The sequence below is a fragment of the Lepisma saccharinum genome, chromosome 8 (assembly GCF_977018435.1).
Source record: "Lepisma saccharinum chromosome 8, izLepSacc3.1, whole genome shotgun sequence".
NCBI classification, from domain to species: domain Eukaryota; kingdom Metazoa; phylum Arthropoda; class Insecta; order Zygentoma; family Lepismatidae; genus Lepisma; species Lepisma saccharinum.
The window spans coordinates 63,659,552-63,686,341 of record NC_139236.1 but is presented as its reverse complement, the minus strand read 5'-3'; the positions used below and the strand labels follow the sequence as shown (position 1 = coordinate 63,686,341).

The window sequence follows — 26,790 nt, the reverse complement described above, 5'->3', positions numbered from 1 at the left end:
CAACGCATAAAGACCAGAAAGTCCGGAGAACTTATTCCAACCGCTTTTCTAATTCTTACGTTCAGTACGACCACTCTCCCGGATAAGGTACGAGCTGGATATCTCCGTCTTCTTATCCGGCCGTACATACCCAACCCGATGGGATGCTTTAAATGCCAGCATTTTGGACATACCCATCCCTCCTGCAAGGCCACCACTACCACCTGTGGCAAGTGCAGTGAGCCCAACCATGGCACAGAGCCCTGTCCATCTGGGCCCAAATGTGTTAACTGTAAAGGCGAGCACCCAGTCTGGCATAGTGACTGTCCCACTTTTCAAGAGAGAAAAGAAGACCAGAGAGTTGCTCGTCACAGAGAAAATCTCTGCCGGCGAAGCGAAACGTCGTCTCAGTGAGAGCGTGCGCACTACTCTACCTGTGCCCTTCTCTACTGCTGCTGCAAATGCTATTACACGTCGCAGTGAAGGCGTCCAGACCAACGACGCATCCACACAAACACCACATATTTCTGATGTCTCTCGCGCTACGTCAAGTCAGCCTGTGACCGCTATTCGGTCTACAGGAAAGAAACATTCATCTGTGAAATACACGAGAGAAAACTTTCTCTAGCTCTCCAGTCAGAGCGGTATCCACCACCCTGAAACTCAAAGCACAGCTGAAAGCTGCCAAGTGGGCGCTGAAAGCCACCGCCACCACTCCCCCTTCCACATTCCCTTCGTCCTCTGTGTCCTTACCCGAGGACATGATACAGGACTAAGCCGCGGATGAGGAATTTAGAAAGGTGGCAGGGACATGGAATGGAGCACACCTTAGAAGGTCACGCTAATCCTTTCATCATGGCCTCTTTGTCTCCAATGGAACCTTAACGGTTTCCGCACGCACATAGAAGAACTGCAACTATTCTTCTCTGAATTTGACCCTGCCTTAATTTGTCTCGAAGAGACAAATTTTCGCCCAAACGAACCAGCAATACTGAATGGATATACACTTTACCGCACGGACAAGCTTCCTGAGGGTCGTCGTGCTCACGGTGGTGTAGCAATTGGTGTTCGAGACTCCATCCACTCGACGCCACTCTTTCTCACCACCACCCCCCTCCACGCCGTCGCCGTGCAAGTTCATCTACCACAACCAATATCTATGTGTTGTGTATATATCACAAGGGAGGAGCGATTCTCTCTCTTGAGGACCTTCTTTCAGTACTCGAACAGCTAAGATCTCCTGTGGTTCTTTTGGGCGATTTTAATTCTTATCATCGTTTGCGGGGCTCCGTTCGTACAGAGCCCCGATGTCAAATTGTCGATAACTTCCGTGAGGCATCAGGTTTAGCGTTGCTGAATAATGGAACTCCCACATAATTCAGTCCGTCCTCAGGCACGTACTCTGGTTTGGACTTGTCCATCTTCAGTCCCAGCCTTGCTCCTACCACCTCTTGGAGCGTCCACACTGATCTCTGTGGGAGCGATCATTTCCCTCTTCTACTCAACTTCAAACATCTCCAGCGCTCTTCTAAACAACTTCCTCACTGGCATCTCAGCCGAGCTGACTGGGGTGCCTTTGAGCAAACAGTAAATCTTAATACCGATCTTGCGTCGACTTTGCTAGCAATCGACGCCGTTGATATGTCTTCGATTCTGCACGCGCCTCCATTCCACATCTCAGTGGACCTGTGAGGCGACGCCCAGGCCCTTGGTGGACTGCGGAGATAAGTGCAGCCATCAAGGACCGCAATCGTGCCTATACCGTGCTTGTTACAACCTGTCCCGGTTCCCGCGCTAGCTGATCGCTGGCTTTTCTCGGTGCTGGGGAAAGTCAAAGCAAGGCAGCCAATTAAAATACGCAACGTGACAACAGCGTCTATGTAAGCGCGTCTCTTCTGGCTTCCATTCGCTTCTCGCTGTCCAGCAGACGATTTTTTCATCGTTTCTCATTGTCACCGAAACTGTCGAGCGAACCCTAGCGCGGGAAACGGGACAGGTTCTAACAAACGCGGTATAGATCGGTTCAACAGGAACCACAGTTTCGCAAACCTCGAGCAGTTACTCATTAAGCGTACCCGTGCTCGTCGAGTTATTCGAGACAGTAAGATGGCGTGCTGGGTCCAATACGTGTCTTCTCTGACGAAACGTCCTCTAGTTTTTTGAAGTCGTAACACCGAGCCATACAACTCTCCATTCACCGAATGGGAGTTCGATCAGGCACTTCGGCATTCGAAGAACACAGCTCCTGGAGTAGACAGGATCCACTACGAGATGCTACGTCATCTGCCCAGTAGAGCCAAAAATTTTCTATTCCTCGTATTCAGTAAGGAGGCTATTATTGTTCCCATCCTGAAACCAGGCAAAGAGCGCACCACAGCCTCGAGTTGCAGGCCTATTGCCTTAACTAGCTGTGTGTGAAAGTTGATAGAACGCATGATCAACAAGCGTCTCACCTGGTTTTTGGAGGAAAACTCTTTGAAGTAATTTTCAATGTGGTTTTCGCTCCAACCGTTCCACACTGGACCATCTGGTTCAGCTGGAAACACATATTCAGGATGCATTCCTCAACAAGGAACATTACTAGCAGTTTTCTTTGACCTCCAAAAGGCCTATGACAAGACGTGGCGCTTCGGTATCATCAAGCAGCTCCATTCTTGGGGTGTCCGTGGCCACATGGCGTACTTTATTCAGAACATTTTATCAGATAGTTCTTTCCGCGTACGTGATGGGAACTCCTTTTCGGATCTTCATGAGCAAGATAAAGGTGTCCTGCAGGGCAGCGTACTTAGTGTGACTCTTTGCCATAGCAGTAAACATTCTTATGGCAAACATACTTGCCCCTGTACATGGTCTCCTCCATGTAGATGGCCTCATGATCTTTTGTCGCTCACGGAATCTCGAGTCAGCTTCTCGTCAACTCCAACTGACGATAAACCGTTTGGTTGGGTGGTTTTCCCAAACAGGTTTCACCTTCTGATCCGAGAAATCCGTGTGCGTCCACTTTTCCATTTTTGTCGTCAACGTGCATGCCATCTTGACCCTGACCTGTACATGGGGAAATCTCCACTGTGCTTCGTGAATAAGGTCCGCTTTCTGGGCCTCATTTTCGATAAGAAATTAACATGGCTACCTCACCTTCGCCAGTTAAAGTTCTCTTGTCTTCGAGGTCTCAACCTTTTACGCGTTTTATATCATACTTCTTGGGGTGCTGATAGCACAGTACTACTCCGCCTGTACCGTTCACTCATCAGGTCAAAGCTTGATGACGGAAGTGTTGTCTATTCGTCTTCCCCGTACATCTAGGTTTCTCAGCCTAGACACCGTCCACCATGCTGGTACTCGTGTGTGCTCTGGTGCATTCTGCACCAGTCCGGTCGCCAGTTTATGTAGAGGCATCTGAATCGTCGCTGTCTCTGCGAAGACAGCAGCTGGTAGTGAATTACTTCCTCCATCTTCGCTCGATGCCTTCACTTCCTTCATATCATACAGTCTCGGACGAGAGTAGGTGGCAAGGTATCGGCTCCACCCTAGAGCCACTAGACCATTTAGTGTTCGTGCAGACGAGATTCTGTCAGCACTTGGTGTCGACAGTGATCTTCCTGGCGTCTCTCCACTCATTCCGCCTCTCCCGACCTGGGAGTTTCCTGCACCTTCTATCGATTTTTCTCTGACTGCCCTTCCAAAAGCAGAAACACCAATGGTTGTATACCAGCAACGGTTTTTAGAACTTCGTGCGAAGCAACCCAATTTTAATGTGTTGTATACGGATGGGTCCAAGACAGTCGAATCAGTTGGTTGCGCCTTCGTCCTAGACTCTCAAAGTTCCAGTTACTCGCTACATCCTGCCTGTTCCATCTATACGGCAGAGTTGTACGCCATTCTAAAGGCACTGGGCTTTGCAGACGTCAATGGTCTGAAGAAAGTCCTTGTGTGCAGTTATTCGACCAGCGTGTTGCAGGCTCTGGATTCGCCGTATTGCCGGTATCCGGTAGCGCAACGCATATTTAGACGGCTTATGTCCTTATCTGCCAGTGCGGATGTACTGTTGGGTCCCTAGCCACGTAAACATTCAGGCGAAGGAAGCAGGTGATGCTGCCGTCAAGTCTGCTGATGCATATGGTGACATTCTTGTCCACCTTTCTCCAGTTAGCTACCTGCAGAATGTGTTACTTTGTTCCGTACTTGAAACTCGGCAGGCCGAGTAGGATACGGAAACGGGGAACACGCTTCACGCTATTAAGCCCACCATAGGTGCCCCACCTAGTGGTTGCATGACCTTGTAGTTGGTGGTGGGGCTTGCGTACTCTGATGATCCACTAGGCTATATCAGCGGTAGCATAGCTACTGGTAGGGTCTCCCATGCTGGGCAGGCTAGTGGTAAAAAGTCAGACTAAGAAGCAACCTACTGGTCAACGGCTCCAATGGCGGAAGAAGATGGATGGCCATCTCAACGGCGAAGGAGGCGAAAGAACCAGGAATCAGGAGGTTTTAAAAAACCTTGGGCCAGCTGGCACCGGCTGGTAGTACCTTGTAAGGGCCCCTTGCCAGGGTTACGGTGAAGACCTCAACGGCAACTATGGCGGAGAAGGAGACCTTTGGAACGGCATAGCTGGCGGAAGAGGCACTCATTCTCATTGAGTATAAATATGAGAAAAAGCCACTGTCTTGTGGAGGAGGGATCCTAAAAGACTAGGGGAAAATACCCCGACAGAAAATTAGCCTGCTTGGAGGCTCAGGTGGCAGATCCACCACCAAGATCGGGTGCTGTGGGCCAATAACCCGAACACTTTAAATCACACTATTAAAGAAACATCAACAAGAGGAAGCCGAACTGAATCTAAGACGACGACATTTGGCCTGAAAAGGACAACGAGAATTGGAATATGGAATGTAAGAACCCTGCGGGAGAGTGGAAAACTACGGCAGGCAGTGGCCTGCATGAAGAGCTATTGTCTGAGCATCCTAGGTATAAGTGAAGTCAGATGGTCAGAGTTTGGAGAGGTAAATACCTATGAAGGAGTTACATTCATATATTCCGGAAGATCTGAGGGTGAAGGTGTGAGCCGTGATGGTGTGGGTATATTGATGGACAAGGAAGCAAAATGGAGCCTTATTCAATGGTATCCAGTGTCTGCGAGGATAATTGTGGAACATTTCAAAACCAATATCAGAAACATCGTTATGATCCAGTGTTATGCACCCACAGAAGTAGCAGAGCCTGAAGATAAACAAGAGTTTTATAGACAGCTCAATGAAACAATAAAGAAGCAAAAAAGGAAGGATATCATAATAATTGGAGGAGATTTAAACGCAAAGCTTGGGCATGACAACGAAGGCCTTGAGCATGTCATGGGTAAACATGGTTTAGGAGAGCGAAATGAGAATGGACAACTTTTTGTGGACTTTTGTGCTAGCCATGAATTAGTTATTGGTGGTACTATATTTCCTCACAAGAAATGCCATAAGGTAACGTGGGTATCACCAGACCATAGAACAGAAAACCAGATAGACCACGTGGCAATTGGACGGAGGTGGCGACGTTCGCTACAGGGTGTAAGAAACAAGAGAGGTGCAGACATTGGGAGTGATCATCATTTGGTAGTGGCTAACTTTAAAATGAAAATTCAAGCTCAGAAGAAGAGAACGGAACAGACAAGGAAGCGGTATGATGTAAGTAAGTTGAAGAATAAGAATCTCCAGGAAACCTTCAGCATTGAACTGAGAAATCGGTTCCAAGTATTGACCGATGAAAGTGAGCAGAATGAAACAATTGAAAGAGAATGGACAAAAATTCGATCTGCCTTCGCAGAAGTAAGTGAAAAGGTTCTGGGCTTCAAGGGCAAGGAAGGCAGAATTGCAAACAAAGTATACAGAGAAGGATCGAGAAGTAAAGAGTAGTGTTCGTAGGATCAAAGAAATTGGGTAGACAATCTGTCTCAGCAGGCAGAGGAAGCAGCAAAAAAGAGGAATCTTAAAGAACTATACAACATCACAAAAGTTCTGTCAAGGAAACAGATGCAGAGAAATCGACCAGTGAGAAGTAAAGATGGTAAACTCCTTACGAATACTGAGGACCAACTGAAACGTTGGAAGGAGCACTTCTCTGCAACCCTTAATCGCTCTGTGGATGCTCAGATAGACCAGGGGGAAGAGGAAGATGATAATGATGGTGATGTTGGCCCCAGTGTAAGAATTAGGACGGATGTTCCAACAGTAGGAGAGATTAAACAGGCTCTGAGAGAGGTACGTAATTGTAAAGCAGCTGGTGTCGACAACATACCACCGGAAGTGCTGAAAAGTGATATAAACACCACAGCAAATACGTTGCAGCCCTTATTTGAGAAGATATGGATAGAGGGAGTGATGCCTAAGGACTGGAGGAGTGGCCTGTTGGTGAAGCTACCGAAAAAAGGGGATACATCAAAGTGTGACAACTGGAGAGGTATAGCACTTCTCTCCATTCCGAGTAAGATCTTCACTAGAGTTATCCTAAACAGAATTAAGGAGCATGTTAACTTGAGACTCAGAAGAGAACAGGCAGGGTTTCGACCAAATCGCTCCTCTATTGATCAAATTAACACCTTGCGGATAATTTTGGAACAATTATAGAATGGTCATCTCGTCTCTATACAGTTTTCGTTGACTTCGAGAAAGCATTTGACTCGGTCAACATAAATGCAATGTGGAAGGAAGTGAAACGATATGGAGTGCCCACAAAAATTCTTGATCTTATCCGAGAAACTTATCGTGATTATACATGTAGAGTTATACATGAAGGCCGTGTATCTGAACCAATAGATGTGCAGTCTGGAGCGAGGCAAGGTTGTATATTATCACCTACAACGTACCTGATCGTGATCGATGCAGTGATGCGAAATGTAATAGGAGGGAAAAGACGTGGTACCCAATGGGGATTGAATAACAGACTAGAAGACCTTGATTTTGCAGACGATTTGTGCTTCTTATCTGAAGCACATGGTGATATGCAAACAAAACTAGCAGATCTGATAGAAAGTGCAAAAAAAGCAGGACTTGTGATTAACTCCAAGAAGACCAAGGCACTGAGGATTAACTCCACAAAAACAGACCCGTTTAATATTGGTGAAGAGATTATTGAAAATGTGAATAGCTTTACTTACCTGGGTAGTGTGGTGGCAAAAGACGGAGGGGCTGCACAGGATGTTTATCAACGAATCCAGAAAGCAAATGGCACCTTTGTGAGGCTCTATCCAGTATGGAAAAACAAGAAGATATCTATGAAGACCAAACTTCGTATTTTTAGAAGTAATGTTAAGTCTGTACTGTTGTATGGGTCTGAGACATGGAAAGTAACAAAAACGATTACCTCTAAATTACAGACCTTCATCAATCGCTGCCTGAGAAAAATGTTGAATATCTTTTGGCCAGAAGTGATTCAAAACTAAGAACTTTGGAGAAAATCTGGAGAAACCGAGGTGTCCATACAAATAAAGCGGCGAAAATGGAATTGGATAGGGCATACGTTGAGGAAGGAAAATGAGGCTGTCGAGAGAGAGGCACTAGACTGGAACCCGCAGGGAAGAAGGAAAAGAGGGAGGACTAGACAGACGTGGCGAAGATCTGTTCACGCTGAGGCCTTGGAGGAAGGAAAGAGCTGGAATGCAGTGAAGAGAATTGCCGTCAGTAGGACCAGGTGGAGATGCTTTGTTGATGCCCTATGTTCCACAGGGAACAACAGGAATTAAGTCAAGTAAGTCAAGAAGGTGCTTGGCGTTCCTCGTCCCGTCCCCCTCGGCGAGAAGAAGTTATTCTCACCCGTCTGCGTATAGGACACACCCGTCTAACGCATGGTCGGGCTGGACCCTCCGTTGTGTTGTGTTTGCAGTCGATTTTGCTTACCTCCGGCAGACTTTTATCCTTTTAGACCTTTATCCTTTTCGGCTGTTTGTCATCCCTGTTGGGTGATGACAGCAATATTTTATCAAATGTTTTTAGGTTTTTTCGAAGAGCTGGTCTTTTCCACCGTCTGTGAGGAGGCCTTTAGTTTGATTCTGACTTTTTTAATGTGTTGTGTTTGTCTGGTGTAGGTCTTTTTACAACCTTGCACTTTTAATATTTACCAAAGGGCTTTTTACATCCCTTGTTTTAATCCAAGTTAGAATTTTGGGTAAGGGGATATTTCTCCGAATATATTAAAGGGTGCAAAATGATCTTAAGTGATGACGCACCCAATCATTTTAATTCATTCATTATATATTTTTTAACATTTATTTTCATTGCGATATATTTTGTTAAATTGTATGAACTAATATTTCGGCCCTTTATTTATGTACACTAGACTCTCGCTAATCCGGCCCTCAATAGTCCGCCCTCACAGTAGTCCGGCCCACGTCCGGCCTGTAGTCACTCAAGCAGAAATGACGCGCACAACAATGAATTATCGTGTTCAACAATGTTGTTAGTTAAAAATGTTAAACAATGCTATACATACGTACAGTATTTGAAATTGTGACCTTCTTACAGTAAAGTTCAGTACATAGTATGGCTTCTAAAAGGAAACACGTAAAGTACAGCCTATATAGTCCCTATGTGTTTAAACTACATAGTAGTACGTAATTTCCGACCCTCTCAATAATCCGGCACTTCCGCGAATCCGGCACCCATATGTGCAAGGAATGGCCGGATTAGCGAGAGTCTAGTGTATTTTAGATGAAGAATGCTGCATATTGAATCATTATTGTTGAATTGTTTTCTTCATCTTCTGACAACGTTTCACCCCTTCCCCCACACACATGTATAGTTTTTCATAAAATTAATCAATATTCGTTTCTCACAAAATTCCTATTATAATTTTTCTTTGCTTGATCTACGCTATGCGACATACTGTCAGCCTCACATTACACTGCATCCACAGTAAGAAAAAGTTCTTCGTTTTCTTCTTTTCGTTCGTCAAGTATACGGAAGCATATTTTCTTCCTCCAACAGAACAAATGATAGTGAAATTGAATTGCACATGGGCCCGATTGTTGGGACCATATTAGGAGTCAATAATGAAGTGAAATCAGCACCATTCACTGCTTGAAGCAAATTAGCAGTAGCAGTAAATTACATCCTAATGAACTCTGTTAATGCAAAAAGAGATAAAAAACAGTGCATAATCAGAATAACGGGTTTTCAGCAAAGAGGCGCAAAATAATAAAAATAGAAACCTAGAAACTATATTCACACTGAATATATTGTTCAAGTACATATTTACATGACTGTCAAGAATATATAAAATTGGGAAAAAGAACACGCAGTCACTTAAAAGGGTTCGGTTACAATTGAATCACCCAGTAGACCATATCGCTCACTCTGTACGGTCTGGTGATATCATAACTGAATAACACACGGGAGCTGGATTTTATGGTTTGCAGGAAACGAGATCCGGGAGGCTTATAACGGCTTAACCAATACCTTTTAATGGGAATTCGAAAAAGTCAATTAGGGATGCTGCTGTTCACCCGCCACCGGGGAGGAGTCAATGCAACACAGACCGTCCATTACGATATTGCGTCGGATTTTAAAACAAAAGCATTATTATCAAACAATAACTTGTTTTGCCACACAACTGATCAAAGTTACACATCTGCACGATCTGTGATGGTTATGAAAGTTTGTTGGAATATTGTTGTGTTAATTGTATATTTTCAATTATAAAGCTTGTCCATTGTTTTCCTACGAGTTATTTAATGTAACAATACCGAAAAAGAACTGATAACTGTATATTCATTTATTGGTTATTTGGTAAACAAGATTATTCTGCAAATATATCAAGAAAGAGTGTGAATCAAGACCAAAAAACCCGCGGGAGTTCGAATGAAAACTCCAGAAGTTTGAATCAAGACCAAGAGAGTTCAATTCAAGACCAAACGAAGACCCAAATTGTTTGATTCAACACCAAAAGAAGATCCAAAGAGTTTGATTCAAGACCAGAGGAAGACCCAAAGAGTTTGATTCAAGACAAGAGGAAGACCCAGGAATTCGGACCAAGGGCAAAAGAAGACCACAAGAGTTCGAATCAAGGCCAAAATAAGATTCTCGGAGTTGGATTCAATATTAAAGAGTTTGAATCAAGATCAAGGCAATGGGGTCTGTTCGAGGTATTCCAGTTCATATTTCTTACGTACAACTCTCGAAAACAACTTGCTCACTGCCTCCAGTCTATTCAGTTCAGTTGGTGCTCCCGCCCAAATGGCTGCCGCGTAAGTCAGTTTTGGAACAATTGTAAGAAACAGAAATAAATAGGTATTCTCACTCTGAAAACAACTTCCAATTACATAATAAGTAATTTCAAACACGTCTGCACTCAAGGCTAGGCATTACTTAAATAAAGCTTGTGGCCTCAAAATAACCCTAGGCTGATGAAAAAAAAACTGGGTTAAAACGACACAGGACATCTACTGACCATTGTTGAACCTCAGTTGTGTTAAAATGGTGCTGTACCATTTACCTATGTTATTTTAACTATGAGGTTAAACGTTGACTAAAATGTGCTGGACCTCCCGGGACCACTGTGTGTGCAAAATCTTTTAATAGACTCATAGTGTACTGCTGAATTCTTGATATGGTAAGCAGAAAAGATATATTGGGTTTTGTTTCTGAATCCCACATTCACATTGCTATTGTACACTCTCAAGAGGCCCCTGTATCATAAATGAGCAACAAGTCCTCGGTGTCATTTTTTCTATAAAAGATAAATACATAGTATTTATTAATGAAATAAAAAGCGCGAACAGTCTTGAGAATAGAACTAGATTTTGCTTCGACTTTATCTAACGAAACTTTTTTCCCCACACACTTACCTTCTTAAACGCTTGACTGATTCATTTGTTGAACTTTACTTCGCATTTTTTTGCACTTTTGTTCAACTGCGAAGATGAAATAGAGGAAGACAATCATAAACAGACAACAGAAGCCCCACAAGGGTTTATACTGTCTCTGAGCCTTGACGCCAGAGCATCGCTAGTATGCAAGGGTGTACTACATCGAAGAGAGGTTGACATTTGGGTGCTTACGGGGAAGTCACCCCTTACACTCCAACTCTTTAGACGAGTTGGCCCCGTATAGTTCGCTGCACTTCTTGATTCTCTCTCCACTCTCGGATCTAATTGGTAACAAAGTGCAACACCAAGCCGTTTACTACGTCAATTTGGTGTCCACACTGTTTGCACTGCGTTCTGGAGCGGTGTACGGTGTGGTGTTTGGACACTTGGTGCGTGCTAACCAATTAAAGCAGCAGACACGTCCTCGCCTTGTAATCAAGGGGTCTCTGGTTCGATACCTGGTGCAGGCACATAGTGATTCGGATCCCACATTAAACTGTAGGTCCAGTCCCGATTAGCCTTTCTGTGCATAAAATGGACTTAAAACACCAACTCAATCAATCAATCAAAAGCAGCAGACAGGCATATGTTGAATCTACACTGCTATTCTTGCGTGCAGCGTCTGCTTGGTTGAACGCAATGTCCTTGCACCAACCCGACACTGGGATGCACCTGCACCACACCTGGTGTCAAAAAGTGTAGCAAACTATACGCAGCTGTTATGTGATTAGGTATAAAGAGTCTTCCAGATATGGATACGATCAAGAACTGAGAAGAAAAGAGTAGGCAATAATTGGACATTTAAATACAGTCCTTATTCTTTTTTTTCTTTAAAAAAAATCCTCGTCAGACATTCGGACGAAACGAAGCGGAAATGAGGGGAGGAAATCTAATCGAATGAAAAGCACATTTGAATTCTTCTATTAAAGCGACAAGAAAGAGAGACGGGCAATTGTGAGAGGTTGGCAATGAAGGAAATCGGATTAGAAATGTGACTTTTTATCGTCCTCTGCGAAACTCTTTTATCGCTTCTAATGTTCTACATTTTCTTATTTCAACTCACGGTAAAATCACATTACATTCTCTCCCCTCTTTTTCTTTCTAAAGCTCGGCAGGCAAGAAGTGCCCTTTTTAAAATTCAAATAGCCTTCCTATGAGACACGCTGTAAAGTGAACTAAATTGTAAATCGAGATATCAAGCGTCTGGTGTCCGTTACATTTATATTGTAGCGCTTAAAGGAAGATGAACAGCCTGAAGGTATTGTGTTATGGAAAAGCTATGTTAATGCTGGGTAAGCTCTCTTTGACTTATTGTTTTAAACTGTTGCTAAATGGGAAATCATTATCAACGTCTCAGGTACTACAAAAGAACTGACACTAAGCTGTATTTGTTCTTTCACAGTGAACCTGAATTCCCTCATGGTATTCACGGAGAAATATGATTCATCTTCCTTCCCTCTCTCTGTTTCTGTTTCATAACTGAATGAATTTCCAAAAGAGCCGCTAACTTTCTTGCATAACAAAACTTCTAGATTGAAGTTTTTCAAAATGCGTGGAGAACAAACATGATCAGGAGGCAGATTAGTATGAGAAAATCAATGATTTAGTATACAGATCCCCGGTAGCACAATCGGTAGCGCGTTTGACTGCCACGCGGGAGTCCTGGTTCCGATTTCCGAGGTGGCTGATTTCAGGTGTGAATTTTTCCAGCAACCCCCCCCCCCCCTGGGAAAGAATCAGCCGACGAGTGGCGTTGATCACATCACATCGCTACACAAACGACTGAAATTGTGAATGTTGCAACAAATCATGAAAGCTTGAAACCTAGTGAGAACAGTACGAATGCTACTTTCAAGCTTTTTCATAAAGTAGAGATTACCATGTTAGATCCAATGCCTGCTTTAAAAATAAACTATCCAGGGAGAAATACGAGCAACTGGTGACAGCTAGCATCACCAAACCTGACATGCCGGGGTTTTTGGCCCACGGTACTCCATCGCGAATTACGTGGATTTTTCTAATCGACAGATTTCGATGTTTTATGTAATATAAAGTTGGTTCCAGCATGCGGAAAACCCAAATAACCGAGATATTTCATCCCAAAGTATGGCCCACGTAAGCAAAAACCTGCCAGCTAGGAGTACTTTCACAGCTTTTAATTAGTAAAAATTCGTTGTATGCACACTCAAACAGTGAAAGAACACATGTAAAAGATAACACAATCAAACGTGACACTCCTAATTAACAAAAACGTCCAAAATTGCTATCATCACCAAACCTAACAGTCCTAACCTAACGAAGTAAAATTATAAACACCAAAAAATGTAACACACACAAAGATAATTTTACTTCTATTTTGGTTTCATAAGTTTTCAGTCTTTCATGTTTGATTTACTTTGTTTTATAATACATTTATGAAACAAGGTGCTAAATAACTGAAAACGTTCGTTAATAATCTTCATAAATCATTCAAAATGTTTCACCTCATACGGAGGGTCGAGAGAGGGTACCCTGACTTACCTAACCTATTCACATGTTTATTTATATTATGAGATGCGTACATACATGAGTAGGTTAGGCAGGTCAGTTTTCATGCTCTTAGCGCATACCACCAAGTTTCTATAGTCAATACGTTAGCCACTTAGGTTTGATGGCTCTCCAAACATAAATATTTATCTTTACACTTCGGTGCAAGTGATTTTACCTTTGGAAGTAATTTCACTATAAGACTTACGTTGAACATGATGGACCTTGGAAGTCCACCTACAATAGTGGTGAATGGTGTTAAACAATTTTTTATGCCCTAATATTTATTTGTTTCTCCCTGGATATTGGAATCTTTTATTTCACATTGTAACAAAAAATAAAAAAATATACTTTGTATTGTTAATAACAGAATGAAGTTGTTAGCATGCAAACAGAATAACTGAAGAAGTAAACAATGTTAGATAAAATAAAATAGTATAATATGCAGAAACCAGATTGTGTTTTGTCATACTCTACCATTTAATTAAGAGTATAAATGGACCCACAGTTTTAAAAATTCATCTATGAGATTTTTTGACAAATTTTCCCCCTAACTTTTTCTTCAAAAGTTAATAACTATACATTTCAATATACTGACTAGTATGAAATGTACAAAAATAATGCAAAAGCCCTTGTAGTGCCACAATGATTAATTGAAGCAAGTGGAGGTGTTTGATGCAAGGACATCAATATAATCCTCATGTGGTACATGTTTAACCGATGCTTGTGTAAAGCCCATGTTACTTGCACTACCCGTATAAGTAATGCTGTATTCTCTGTCAGTGGCCAAGGGAGTATTTGTTGTCAGTACATAATGTTGCATGCTATTAGTTCAGTTGCTAAAATATTATTCATGCAAAAGGTGGTGTTTAAGGTGGCCCAAACTTGAGTGATATCAATTCATATTGAATGCTCAAAGATGTGTTGTTCATTTTGAATTGAGTAGAGTATTATACCGGGTTTTCCTTTTTTCATTAATGAATGCTTCATACCATCATCTTTCAGATTCAATGGTCTTGATTTTCTTGAGTGAATGAAGTGTTTGTTTAGTCTAATTTCCATTGGTAGATAGTAGAACTCCATGCTTTTGGTGTGACTAAGCAAGATTTTTTTTAATGCCTGCTTTGGTCTGCGCATGATACTTACATGAAAAACTCATAAGTAGGCACATGTTTGGTCATGGTAGATGGTATGTTTCCATTATGCAAATTGTTACACTGAAATGGAGGCAGAGGGGAATATTTTTGCAAATATGTGAATCTAGTGGCAACACCCCCCTCCCCTTCACTTGATGCAATAACATTTATCCATTTTGTGATTGCAAACTCTCGTTTTGTGGGACTGATGGTTACGATCATGCCAGCAGTTTGGTCTATTGATGCGTTTCAAATTTAGATGAATGCTTCCTTAAGCATTATAAAAGTACTAATTTTCATGTATTCTTTAGAAATTTTACCACTATGTTGCATAGTGACTTTCACTTTTGTTGCCATTAATATCTGTGGAACGTACAGCTTAAATCCTGGAGAAAGTATTATGATTTGCAATTCATGTCAGGCAACGTTCAGTGTGTTTCTTCCATGCATGCAATGCTATAGCCAAAGATTTTGCATCATAATTCTAAAATGTTTCTTCAGAACACCATTATCAAATGATGAAGTGGAATGTAGGTTTCAATTATCCTTTCTTGTAAGCAGTTCCATTGCTTTTAGTAGCTTAGCAGATATGAATTAAGAGGATCATTCTTTGTATTTTGGATCTCCGTTGTAACAGTTTCTTATATTTGGGAATATGCCAAAGTTAATAACGGTTAAGAATTGTGAGTTGACGAGTAAATTTTCTATCATATTTTTGTGCAAAAACACCTTCTGATTTTTAATTCAGAATTTTTTTGTGAAAGTTTACATCACAACACTATGGTATTTCAGAATTTCAACAAGCAGTGAATGCAGAGATGTGGCTTTTGCTCTTGTTAGCAAATATCGTGCATCAGAGGAGAAGATACCATATGTAAATATTACAATGTGGTCCCCCCTCCTATTTAAGTTATGTAAGTTTTTCATTGTCTGTAGCTTGGTTTCATACCATCCATTTTAGATTTGCTGTTGAAAAAGTAAAGTTCAGTTATTACTTTTTTTAGTCAAACATTCCTTACTTTGAACATATATCTATCTTCAACTTGCTTATTTACTGTAATTTACATTTTTCCGAAGTACAAATCTTTCCTACCAAGTGAAGTAGAGATGTATCTTTCAAAATATTTGTGTGTGTGCATTGAGAAATAAAAGTTCTCTTAATTTTAACAATGAGCAGCTTTTTACAGTGAAAAATCTTACAATTTTGTACGTAAGATCCGTGATATTTCAACTTGTTTCAGTAGAGATTCACATTATTGACTTTGGACTCATCACAAATGTTTTTTTTTACTGGCACTTACCATTTTCAAAATGTGGAAGCATCACAGGATGCTCTTACAGAATGTGTCATTTTATATGTATTTTCATGATCGAAAACTACTATTCATTCTGCATGTAATATAATTTGAATGTTTCATATAAGCAGGATGTGTGGTCTCATAACACCCTTGTCTGTATTAAAATAGATTAGGTTTAGACACCTTAAGTTGAAAACTCATATCTTATTGACTACCCCTAGTTCGATAACGGAAGGGGCAGTAGTGGTTCCCATTCCACTGTAAACTGTAGGTCCATTCCCAATTATCCTATCTGTGCATAACAGACTTAACACCAAAACTCAAACTGGTTGTCTACCTATTTAAGAAAGCACTTAGCTGTTGGACTTGATCTCAATCGTAGATTATAGTTTTAACAGAGATTAATTCCTGTGCTTTTTGTCCAAACACATCATTTACACAGTGATATGAATTTTGTGCTTCTACCATCCACCTTTGTTCCATTAGTTTTGTATAGCTAACTGCACATCCATCTTTACTTCAAATTTCCCAAGCATACTAATGGAAATGCAATATCGAGAAACATTTTGGAAGTTTCCCTCGAATTTGTATGCATTTTTTTTTTCAGAAAAAAAAGAAACATTTCAACTGAATTGACGATTTAACTTTCTTTACAGGTTGTGTCGAGAACCTATCAATATTGGTGAAGAGAACTATCTGGGAAGAGCAAAGGATCTGCCCTGCTGAGGACATCACAGGAGCAGTTGGCTGCATCATATCATTTCAAAACATCACAGAAAATTCCACACTTTCCATTTGACAAATGAAATGTAGTATTGAAAGAAATAAAGGATTAATTGGAATTGAATGAAACTGTTTTCTGTACTCTCCTATATATTTTCAGGGCCTACTTTTCCTGGTAGGTTATGCAACCTGTCCAGGTTGGTGTAGGAAAATAATGCATTTGATTTCATTGACACGTTTGGGTGCATAAAGTAAAAGATGCAAATGGATGCATCAATTGATACAGACAAGTATTTACTGCATTTGGGTGAATCATTCATTTTGATGCATTTAGCTGAATCATTTGGCACGTTTCGTTTGATGCACTTGAGTGCATCAACAGGATTTGATGCACTTTAACGTGTTATTCAAATCAAAATAAATATAAATTTTTTGTGTCAATTGACACGATTTGACTTCTGTGTATGCCATGTGAAGAGAGTTATATAGGTTTACTTTACTGTAGTATTGTTAACAGTAGCAGTATTAATAGTGCTGAGTGATTAGTTGGTTTTATTGCACTTTGCTTTCCTGCCACTTTGGTATTATCGCGAAGATGAGAATTGATAATTTTGATTGATTTTGTATATCATGGCCACATTTTCCCGTCACACCATGCGGGGGTAAGCCTCTTTATTAAAAAAAAGATTGAGGACAGGAGGTTCGTAAGAAGGAAGTAAACGGCCAGTTAAAAACTCGCTCACTCAATTTCTAAAACTATTTCATTCATTCATTGCTTAACAAGAACTAAAACTAAACTCTCCCTTGAGAACTAAAATCGCGATACTAGGTTAAGAGCTGAGGCTGTAGTCCAGCCGAAAAACATCGTTAACCTGCAAAATGCAGTGCAGGATGTACTTTGTGTAAGTCTCTTCAGTATTAACAGTGTACTGCTATTTTCAATGTTAGTGCTTTTACTCTACTAATGCACATAATATTAACAACAACAACAGAAATGTGCATTTATCTGCTCAGAAAGAGATCGGATCTCCTTGCATCCCCTCCTCAAACCGAGAAGTTCAATTCTTCTACTTCGTAGTATGTATAGGGTGACCACTCTAGGACATGATAAAATTCAAGTAAAATTCCCAGTTTTTCAGGCGAACTTTCAAAAAAATTCAAGGGTACAAGTACATGTTTTCTCTATTTTAACCTTACGTATTACCGCCTCTCACAACCCACACACATAAACGCACAAATTTTTAACAATATAAAGGGTCCGTGTTATTCCAGTGTATCCAAAAATTCTAATTCAATTCACCAGTAATTAATTTTACAATATTTAAAGTAGGTACGAACTTTACATTTGAAATTCCACATACTCAGACTCGACATATATCTTACAAACACAAATCATAAGTGTTACGGGATATACTAATCGACGAAAAACTGTTAATTATATAAGAATTTCGAACTCAAATTTAACTAATCAACTTCAAGATCTAAAAAGACTACAGGAGCAAGCAAAGATAGCAGGACTCACTATTAATGTGAACAAGACTAAAGAAATGAGAGTCAATACAAGAGGAAAAGAAAAATTGAATGTTTGTCATGAGCTGGTTGAACAAGTAGAGTCATTTACATACTTAGGAAGTGTCATAACAAAAGAAGGAGGTTCAGATGAAGACATACAAAATAGAATCAAGAAAGCCAATGTGGCATTTATACAACTGTATCCTATTTGGAAAACCTGCAATGTTTCTAGAAAGACAAAAATAAGGATTTTCAATACAAATGTAAAGTCAGTTCTACTGTATGCTTGTGAAACATGGAAAACCACAAAAGCTAACACGAAAAGGATACAAACCTTTATTAATCGCTGTCTCAGGCGTATCCTCAATATAAAATGGCCAGAAATAATATCAAATGAAGAATTATGGAGAGAAACTAAACAACAGCCAATTGCAACCCAAATAAAAAGAAGAAAATGGAGTTGGTTAGGACACACCTTAAGAAAACCAGCTGGAGTAATAGAGAAAGCACCTTAGACTGGAACCCCCAAGGAGCCCGGAAAATAGGACGTCCGAAGAAGACATGGAAGAGAACAGTAGAAGAAGAAGCAGCCGAGAAAGGAAAAACATGGAGAGAGGTCAAGGAGTTGGCACGTCACAGAGCCAAATGGAGGCGTTTCACTGAAGCCCTTTGCTCCTGATGGAGCAAAAGGAATTAAGTCAAGTAAGTCAACTTCAAGATATCTTATCTTGCAATTTTCCGTCTGTGAGATAGATTGTTCTGCAAAGGACACTATATTCCTTTTCCGGAATGTCTGGAGTAGCTACGCGCAGAGGCGAAAGCTTGTGGGCGGGGCCAGACTAGGTGGGGAAGGGTGCAGAATGCAAAATTCCCCAAGTAGGCTTGCGAGCTGTCATGTTTACTACAGAACTACTGGACCAGTCGAGTCGCCCCCTCCCGCGCGGTTCCCTCCGCTCCGCGCGTTCATTGGACGAGGCACACAGCCGCAACTTGCGCCCAGAACGCGTTCGCGTTATCTTACTCCGGAAAAGGAATATAGGAAAGTAAAAGGATTGAGAGAATTCTGTTTTATTTTCCACGCAGCTTTCTTTTCCTTCCTCGAAAAAATAAAATATAAACTGTGAAAAAACTTGCCTCAATGTATTTTTAAGTATGTGTCAATTCAAAACATTAATAAAAGAGGCAAGTTTTTCACGTCTGTGGAGAAAAATCCACGGAGACAATTCACGCAGAATTCCCGGTGATTAGCCACCCTGATACAGTAACATATATATATATATATATATATATATATATATATATATAATGTATAAATTAAAATTATTGGCGGCTAAACCACTGCAGTGCTCAGGGAGCAACAACTGCGAGGACAACAGTGTTCCTAGCACGAACACGGGATCGGGAGAAGAACTGACCCAATTTCTTCCCCGGGTATTGTTTCGCAACCTCCCCCCAAGTTTCATCATTTCCTGATTAAACAAACCCGTTTCGCTCAATCAGCAGCCCTCCCCGAGCGTCTGGAGGACTTGAACGTTAATGGACCCCTCCCGCTTGGTGTCTTCGGAGGTTGGTTCGGTGTCGGTGGGAATGCAGTGTGATAGCTCTCTCCTGAGAGTACCTGGCTGGAGACGAGACCCTGTCTTCTCCACTGTTTCTCTAACGAACAGCCACGATATGGGCTACCGTGCTGTGGAATTGCGAACATCTTCCCCTGTACCTTTCGGGAGGGCCCATGCGAGAGCAGCAAGGAAGGCCCACCTAAGGGAAAAAATCAACAAAAAGAAACGTGGCTGGAAAATGTAAGGCCGGGTCAACTGAAAGTAAGCCAACCTTCCCCTGGAGCGATTGGTTTCGTCCAGTCACGTGCCATTAACCATATTAGTGTGACGTCACTCAGCACGATTGAGTCCAAACAAAGATGTAATGTGGTTTTTATCCTACTCTGTAACATTGGATTTTTTTTATCGGAAGGGGTAGGTTTAAGGATTGTGACAGCAGTTGTGCAACATAGTCGTGATGTGCATGGTACGTCAATGTAAAGTTGAGATTTCGTAGAATTTAATTTTGTTTAGATAATTTTAGGCGTTTATCCAGCGTTTTTCTAATGATAGAAAAACAGCAATTAAAACTAATCAGGCACGTCGTTAGGGGGGGCCCGGGGGGCACTGGCCCCCCGAAACGTTCACGTGACCCCGGCAAACTGTTCTACATTTGCTGAAAATTTTACTTTCATGACAAATATTGCAAAATAGTTTTTCAGTAATTTTTCTTTCAGTTAGAAACACTGTTCTTAATTTGAGTGGCACGAACCCAAAACCACATTTCTTTCTTGTTTTTCTGGTTCTAGCTACAGTGGATGTCAATGTAGGAACCTAGAACTTTGTTGTTTCTCGAAATTTTGAGGGAGCTGTCTTTCCACCCCTAGCAGTCGCAGGTCAACAACAGGCAGGGTTGGGCGTTGAGTGTTGCCGTTACGCCCAAACAATTTTAGAGCTTGAGTAGATTGAAGAACGACCGCTTGTGCAGCGGTAAACCACATATATGCAAACAGTTACAACTGGTCCCGAATCAGAGCGCAATACACGCTAAATAAGTATAATGGTGGCAGGATGCCTCATATCTCCAGGTAAGTAGTATTATTCGCACCAACAAATATCTATTCTACTATTGAAACAGTCTAAAACACGCAACGTGTTAAAAGTAATTATCTTCACAAACTGTACGATTTCTCGAGTCCCATATTTTTCTCGATATCATGAAGACCGATTTGAGAATCCTCCTTAACAAACGATGCCTCCCCGATTGCGCAGTGATAGCGTTGTTGCCTTGTAATCGAGGGGTCCCGGGTTCGATACAAGGGTGGAGGTACGCAGTAGTCCGGATCTTACTTTAAATTGTAGGTCCAGTCCCGATTAGCCTTACTGTGCATAAAGTGGATATAAAAACACAAAGTCAACTCAACTCCTTAACAAACTTTTCGAAGAATCGAAAATTTTAAAAAAGAACAAGTAAATACATTTTTGTAATTTTGAAGTAAATTATTATTAGTATTGTTATTATTTTGGGTATTTTTGGTTCGTATGAATCTGCCTCACACGGTAAGCTTATTTTGTTGAGTCAAGTACAATAAAAAAGCCTTGAAATAAGTCACTGGAAAGACATGTGAGGTTGCACATATATTTAAGCATCTATAAATATATAATAACCCGTGGTTGGACAGCCCTGGAAGGGCCTTGGTCTATCTCCCGACTGCCAGTCCCTCCCACAATCCTACCTAAAATTTTAGAGGTCTGGAGATCTTTAATCAGTAATGGGGTGACGTGGGGTCAGCACGTCGAACCCCCAACCGTTATAGGGGATACCCGTAAAGAATAATTGCCACTCAAGCTGAAGAGCCGATTCATAGGTGCAACGACCTTGGCAGAAAGAAACTCTAATTGACACCATGTTGACAAAAGACTCAAGAAGTCCCGCAACCGACAGAACTCGAAGCGCTCGGATCCTACGGTGACATACACTTTGGTTGAACACAAACGGATGCATTGGTAGAAAATGCAGCGATTTTATGGGCCGTCCCTTTCTGGGAAGTCGGGGACCTTTTGAAAACACACTTTCCCATGCACACCAGGGGGCCTAAGCCAGGTCACCCCCTCCCACAAAATCTTCTCTTCATCTCGGTCTGATTATCGACCGCGCCGAAACGCACTGCAGGTAGCTAGGACTTTCTGGATTAATTACTTTATGGTTCAGCATGGACATAGGCTATTCAAATTGCAAGACACAAAATTCTACTGTTTGTCCCTTTTCTGGCGGGAGATGAATGACAAAGATGTCGCGGTTCCTTCAGGTTCCCACACTCAACCCTTGTGCTCATAACCTGCAATGAAGGGAAAGGCCATAATAAGCCTTTGTAATGTACCGACTTTATATCCTTCTGCTTCTTTTTGTCCTACTGTGTTGATTGGTCGACAATTGATGACTGTCAGCTAGTTCGAAGAAGAGTTTGATCCGAGAAGTGGTTTTATAGTTAGCTTCTGTAAACGTGAGATTCCGGTAGGATCACGGAGTGCTTGAGATGTCATTTTCATGCATTGCGAGTGAAATTTCGATTGTGGTTGATTTTACTTTGCTCTTCTGCCACATTTGGCTAATTGCGAAGATGGGGATGAGTGATGATATGATTAAATTGATCAATGGACACTCACAAACACCCATGCTCAGTCCGGAATTCGAACCCGGCACACCTGGCATCGTAGCACGATGTGCTAACAATTCCGCCACGGGGGTAGGCGAAGTGAAATTTCGAGTGTGAAGCTGCCAGGTCGTTTTCCTCTCGAAAAATTTGAAGTAGGATCGACTGATCGACCAAATGTCCAACACATTGACTTTCTAAATTGGTGTCAGACTACCACACAGGAGACCGGGTTTGACTCCCAGGGCGGTTGATCTCACATGTGATGAAGAATTCCTTCCTTCCTTCAATTCCTTCAATTAAGGAAGAAAACGAGGTATGTAGTCAACTTTATATAGTAGTGTTCATGCTCTAGAAATAATGTTTCAAAATTCTGCATATTTTGTGATTTTTCTTCATTTAGCCTCCACCAGGGTTGTCAAAGGTCCATCTACCCATAACTTCTATGGGTTTTATTGAGTTCCGTTGCAGGACCAGAACCTTTCTTCTCGCACAATTTAAATTCGGTCCTAGTAGTGTATTGTTCCATTAAAAAAACGTTACTGGATCGTATTTAAAATGATCCGGAAAAAAATCCTGCACCGAATTTTTGATCCTGGAAAAAAGATTCTTTGACAGTGTTTAAATTCAGCCGCAAAACAAGGTTACTGGACCGTATTTAAATTCATACGGAAAAAAGGTTCCTGGACCGAATTGAGGCCTAGAACCCATTTACACTTGCTGATTTTCTCTCCCGGATGTGAAATGAATTTATTTACAATACCTGGACCATTAACAACCCTGGGATTGTTAAAGATTAGGGAACGCATACATTCTTATTTGTTCTATAGGATTCCGTTATAGGACCGGAACCTTTTCTATCGCACAATCTAAATTCGTACCAAGTTGCGAATTGTTTCATTTCAATACGGAACTTTGACCCTATTTAAATTGATCCGGAAAAAAATATTCGTTGACAGTATTTAAATTCTTCAGGAAATAAGGTTCCAGGACCGAAATTAAATTCATCTGGAAAAAATCTTGCTAATTTTCTCTCCTGGATGGGAATTGAATTTATTTAAAATTCCTGGATCATCAACAACCCTGGCCTCCACCCGCAAATGCAGACGCTGTGGCTGCTGCTTAGGCGGGAAAGTTGACTAGACATACAAATAAAATTAATCCAAAGTTATATATCGAATAATAGTTACTTACATAATAATATCATGAAATACGGAGAGCCAAATTATTTATCAAGCATTTTCTGTTATTTGTCTATCCTAGTGGGAGCCAAAATCTTTTGCCCTTGCTGGTGAACTCGGTTCCTGCAAATTCAAGATGGCATTTTCTAATTTTCATTTCTATTTGGGACGACAACTCCGTGGTGGAATGGTTAGCAGGTTACGCTACGAAGCAGAATGTCCCGTGTTCGAATCCTGGCCTGATAATGTGTCTTCTTTGTGATGGTTCTTTCATCAAATTAATCTTAACTCATTCTCATCTTCACGATTAGCAAAAAAGTGTCAGAAAACTGAAGTAAAATGAACCAAGTCAATCAATAATTTACATTTCGTTATTTAACGCCGCTTTTCTACCTCTTGTGTTAAATGCGACGCTGAGACTGAATGATGATCCGAAGGAATAGCGATGCGAGAGACGTGATGCAACCACACCTGTCCAAGGTCCGAACCTTGCAAAAAAGCCATGTTTAGGTCCTCTAAAGAAAAGTACAGTTATTCAGTAAAATTAATTTTGAAGGACAAAGCCTCCGAAGTGTGACGCGTGGTCATCTCATCGAGTCCCGTCTAGTTTTGAGAGTGGAATTCGCTTACATATTGATTTCAAGTAGCTTCTCAAATGTCCTCACGATGTTAGGCCATCACAGAAATTTTGGAGTTTCTACCAGGGATCGAACCTTGAAAGACTAGAGCGCAATAATTTGAGCGCGCGGGAATTTTGTTGTTTCTATTGCCATCGTATATTCAGTTTTGCACGCGCAAAGAAGATTACTTTTAAGAAACTAGATGTGTGCATAAAATTTCATATATATCGTCATCATTCTCCAATGTGTACAGTTCGACGCCACAAAAGACTCGTGCATTTCCCATAGAATAGTGGTTAAGGGTGTCGTCTTGCACTAAAGGCCGCCGGATTTGATTCTGGTATAAACAATATACATGGAATTCCTATTTTGAACTAATTACACAAACATTTCATTTTCGCACCGCTGTCATACTTGTACGTACACCTGATACCAGCACCCTTTTATATCTAAACCCACGGAAGAGGGTTTTCTCTACTTCTTAATTTTCTTCGAGCAAATTTACAAATCTAAGGAGTAAGGACTAATGACATTGTTCTTGGTGTCTCAAAAATCTAACATAAGAGAAAATACATGGATTTTTAAAGACTGTCTAGATGCCATTAAGTTAATAAGTTCATTCTACATTTAGATTCCCGAATAATGGCCGTGGATTTCGCGAGTCTATATCCGTAAATTTTGGGGGGCTACAGGAGAAAATAATGTTCTCTTCCAACAAGATTATATATATATACACGCACTGTAGATATACTTATGTAGGCCTATATGGTATATTAATAGTTTGTTAGAAAAAAATATCTCAAGTTTTGCCCCCCCCCCGAACTGATCAACCTAGCTACGTCCCTGAAACTAATTTAAGAAAAATGTAATTTAAACTCAAATAAGAGTCAAACGCAGTTTTCTATTCGAGTTTTGTGCCAGAAACCAAACTACTTTCCTAGCTGCCTAAATATTACTGATCCCAGTGATTTGTTAAAAAAAATTGGCAACCTTGTTGCCGAACAATGAATCAGGCGATCGGAGATTTCTTCCTCGACAACGGCCACAAAGCAATCGATACAATGTACTACTGCGTTATATATAGCTTACGCAGAATGGAACATGTTATTTTCATCCCCGGTTCATATTGATTCGTTGAAACTGGGAACGTAGTATTTAATCAATTGAAGACGTCAATTTCCTGAAATGCGATTGTGCACATGTGAAGGTCTGTCTGTTCTCTTGTGGAGAGAGTTGAACAAACGTATTTCCTGGAAAGGACTCATACTTGGAAACGTTCTACTTGTTACTTATGAGATGACCGACTTCAACCCACACACTATCTGAAGCAATTTAACTATTGGTTGAGTGGATCCGGCAGAGCCACTTTGCATGTAAAAAGCTGCAATCCAATTACTTTTCAGTCAGTTTGCAAGGCAACTTGCTGTAGCTCAGTCACTTCGAAAGGCAACATGCTGTAGCTCGGTCACTTCGAAAGGCAACTTGCTGTAGCTCGGTCACTTCGGAAGGCAACTTGCTGTAGCTCGGTCACTTCGGAAGGCAACTTGCTGTAACTTAGTCACTTCGGAAGGCAACTTGCTGTAGCTCAGTCACTTCGAAAGGCAACTTGCTGTAGCTCAGTCACTTCGAAAGGCAACTTGCTGTAGCTCATTCACTTGGAAAGGCAACTTGCTGTAGCTCAGTCACTTCGAAAGGCAACTTGCTGTAGCTCAGTCACTTCGAAAGGCAACTTGCCATAGATCAGTCACTTTGCAAAGCAACTTAATACATGTAGATCAGTCACTTTGAAAGGCAACTTGCTGTAGCTCAGTCACTTTGCAAGGGAACTTAATACATGTAGAACAGTCAATTTGCAATTCAACTTAATACAACTAGATCAATAACTTTTGCAATGCAACCTGCTGTAGATCAGTCACTTTTGCAAGGCAACGTAATGCAGATTAAGTCACTTTTGAAGGTAACTGAAACTGGCTAGCTCCTTCACTTCACAAGGCCAACTGGCTGTAGCTCACTTTCCAAAGTAACTTTTTGTAGCTCAGCCACTTTCTATGATTACTGTGACTATAATGAAGATACGTTTTCTAATCAAACAAATAATTTTGCTGCTGAATTCCCGAGAGTTGCTTTCAAAGCAAAACCTACTTGGATAACATTCTCCTCAGGACCGCGTGGGTGTTCAAAGCGAGAAAAGATCGACTGAACTCCACAGTCCCGAATAGGGAGTCAAGGTTACATTGATTGGCAGTTCTTTCGCAACGGGACAAAAGGGTCAACAAACCAATGCAGCGCGCGCAAGGGCGCTAAAGGTCGAAGGCGCCTCCCCTCAGAATTACTCGAAAGCGAAATTTCCTCACAGCAAACCTGTGCGGCTTCTCGCTGAAACAAGGGAGCCAAATTTAGACTCGATTTCGTAAGCGATCTGGCGCAATCGTGCTGCTGGAAAAGAAAGAAGACCGCCAAGCATAAATTGATGTCGGTTTATAATGATGTATTGTTGTAGGACTTCATCTCCCTCGTTGCCAACTACCGCAATTTTGTCAGGACCGTTTTAGACGAAAGCATTTTTCTTAACATTTGTGCCATGTCCAAAATGCTACCGTGTAAAGTGAAAAATCTTATGGCATTTCTCAAGGATAGAACCCGTCCTGTTTCCGTATCATTTTTCGTAGCATAACCAATCAGAAGCGACCTCTAGGTAACGGGTGCAGATGTAATGGCGGCCGCGTAAGATGTAAACAATGTATCACTTAACATTTTTAAAAGCCGATAACTATTCAAC

The 26,790-nt window shown here is 41.2% G+C and overlaps 2 protein-coding genes across 3 annotated transcripts in view; one reads left to right on the top strand and one right to left on the bottom strand.

Annotated features, from left to right (window-relative positions):
* Positions 1-26,790, bottom strand: part of LOC145991062 (putative G-protein coupled receptor No9) — a 648,328-nt gene that overhangs the window by 127,744 nt on the left and 493,794 nt on the right. The window lies entirely within an intron of this gene.
* LOC145991821 (protein CFDP2-like) lies at positions 4,918-5,877 on the top strand. The gene has a single exon (XM_083127866.1). The coding sequence runs from the start codon at positions 4,918-4,920 to the stop codon at positions 5,875-5,877; it is 960 nt and encodes a 319-aa protein (XP_082983992.1).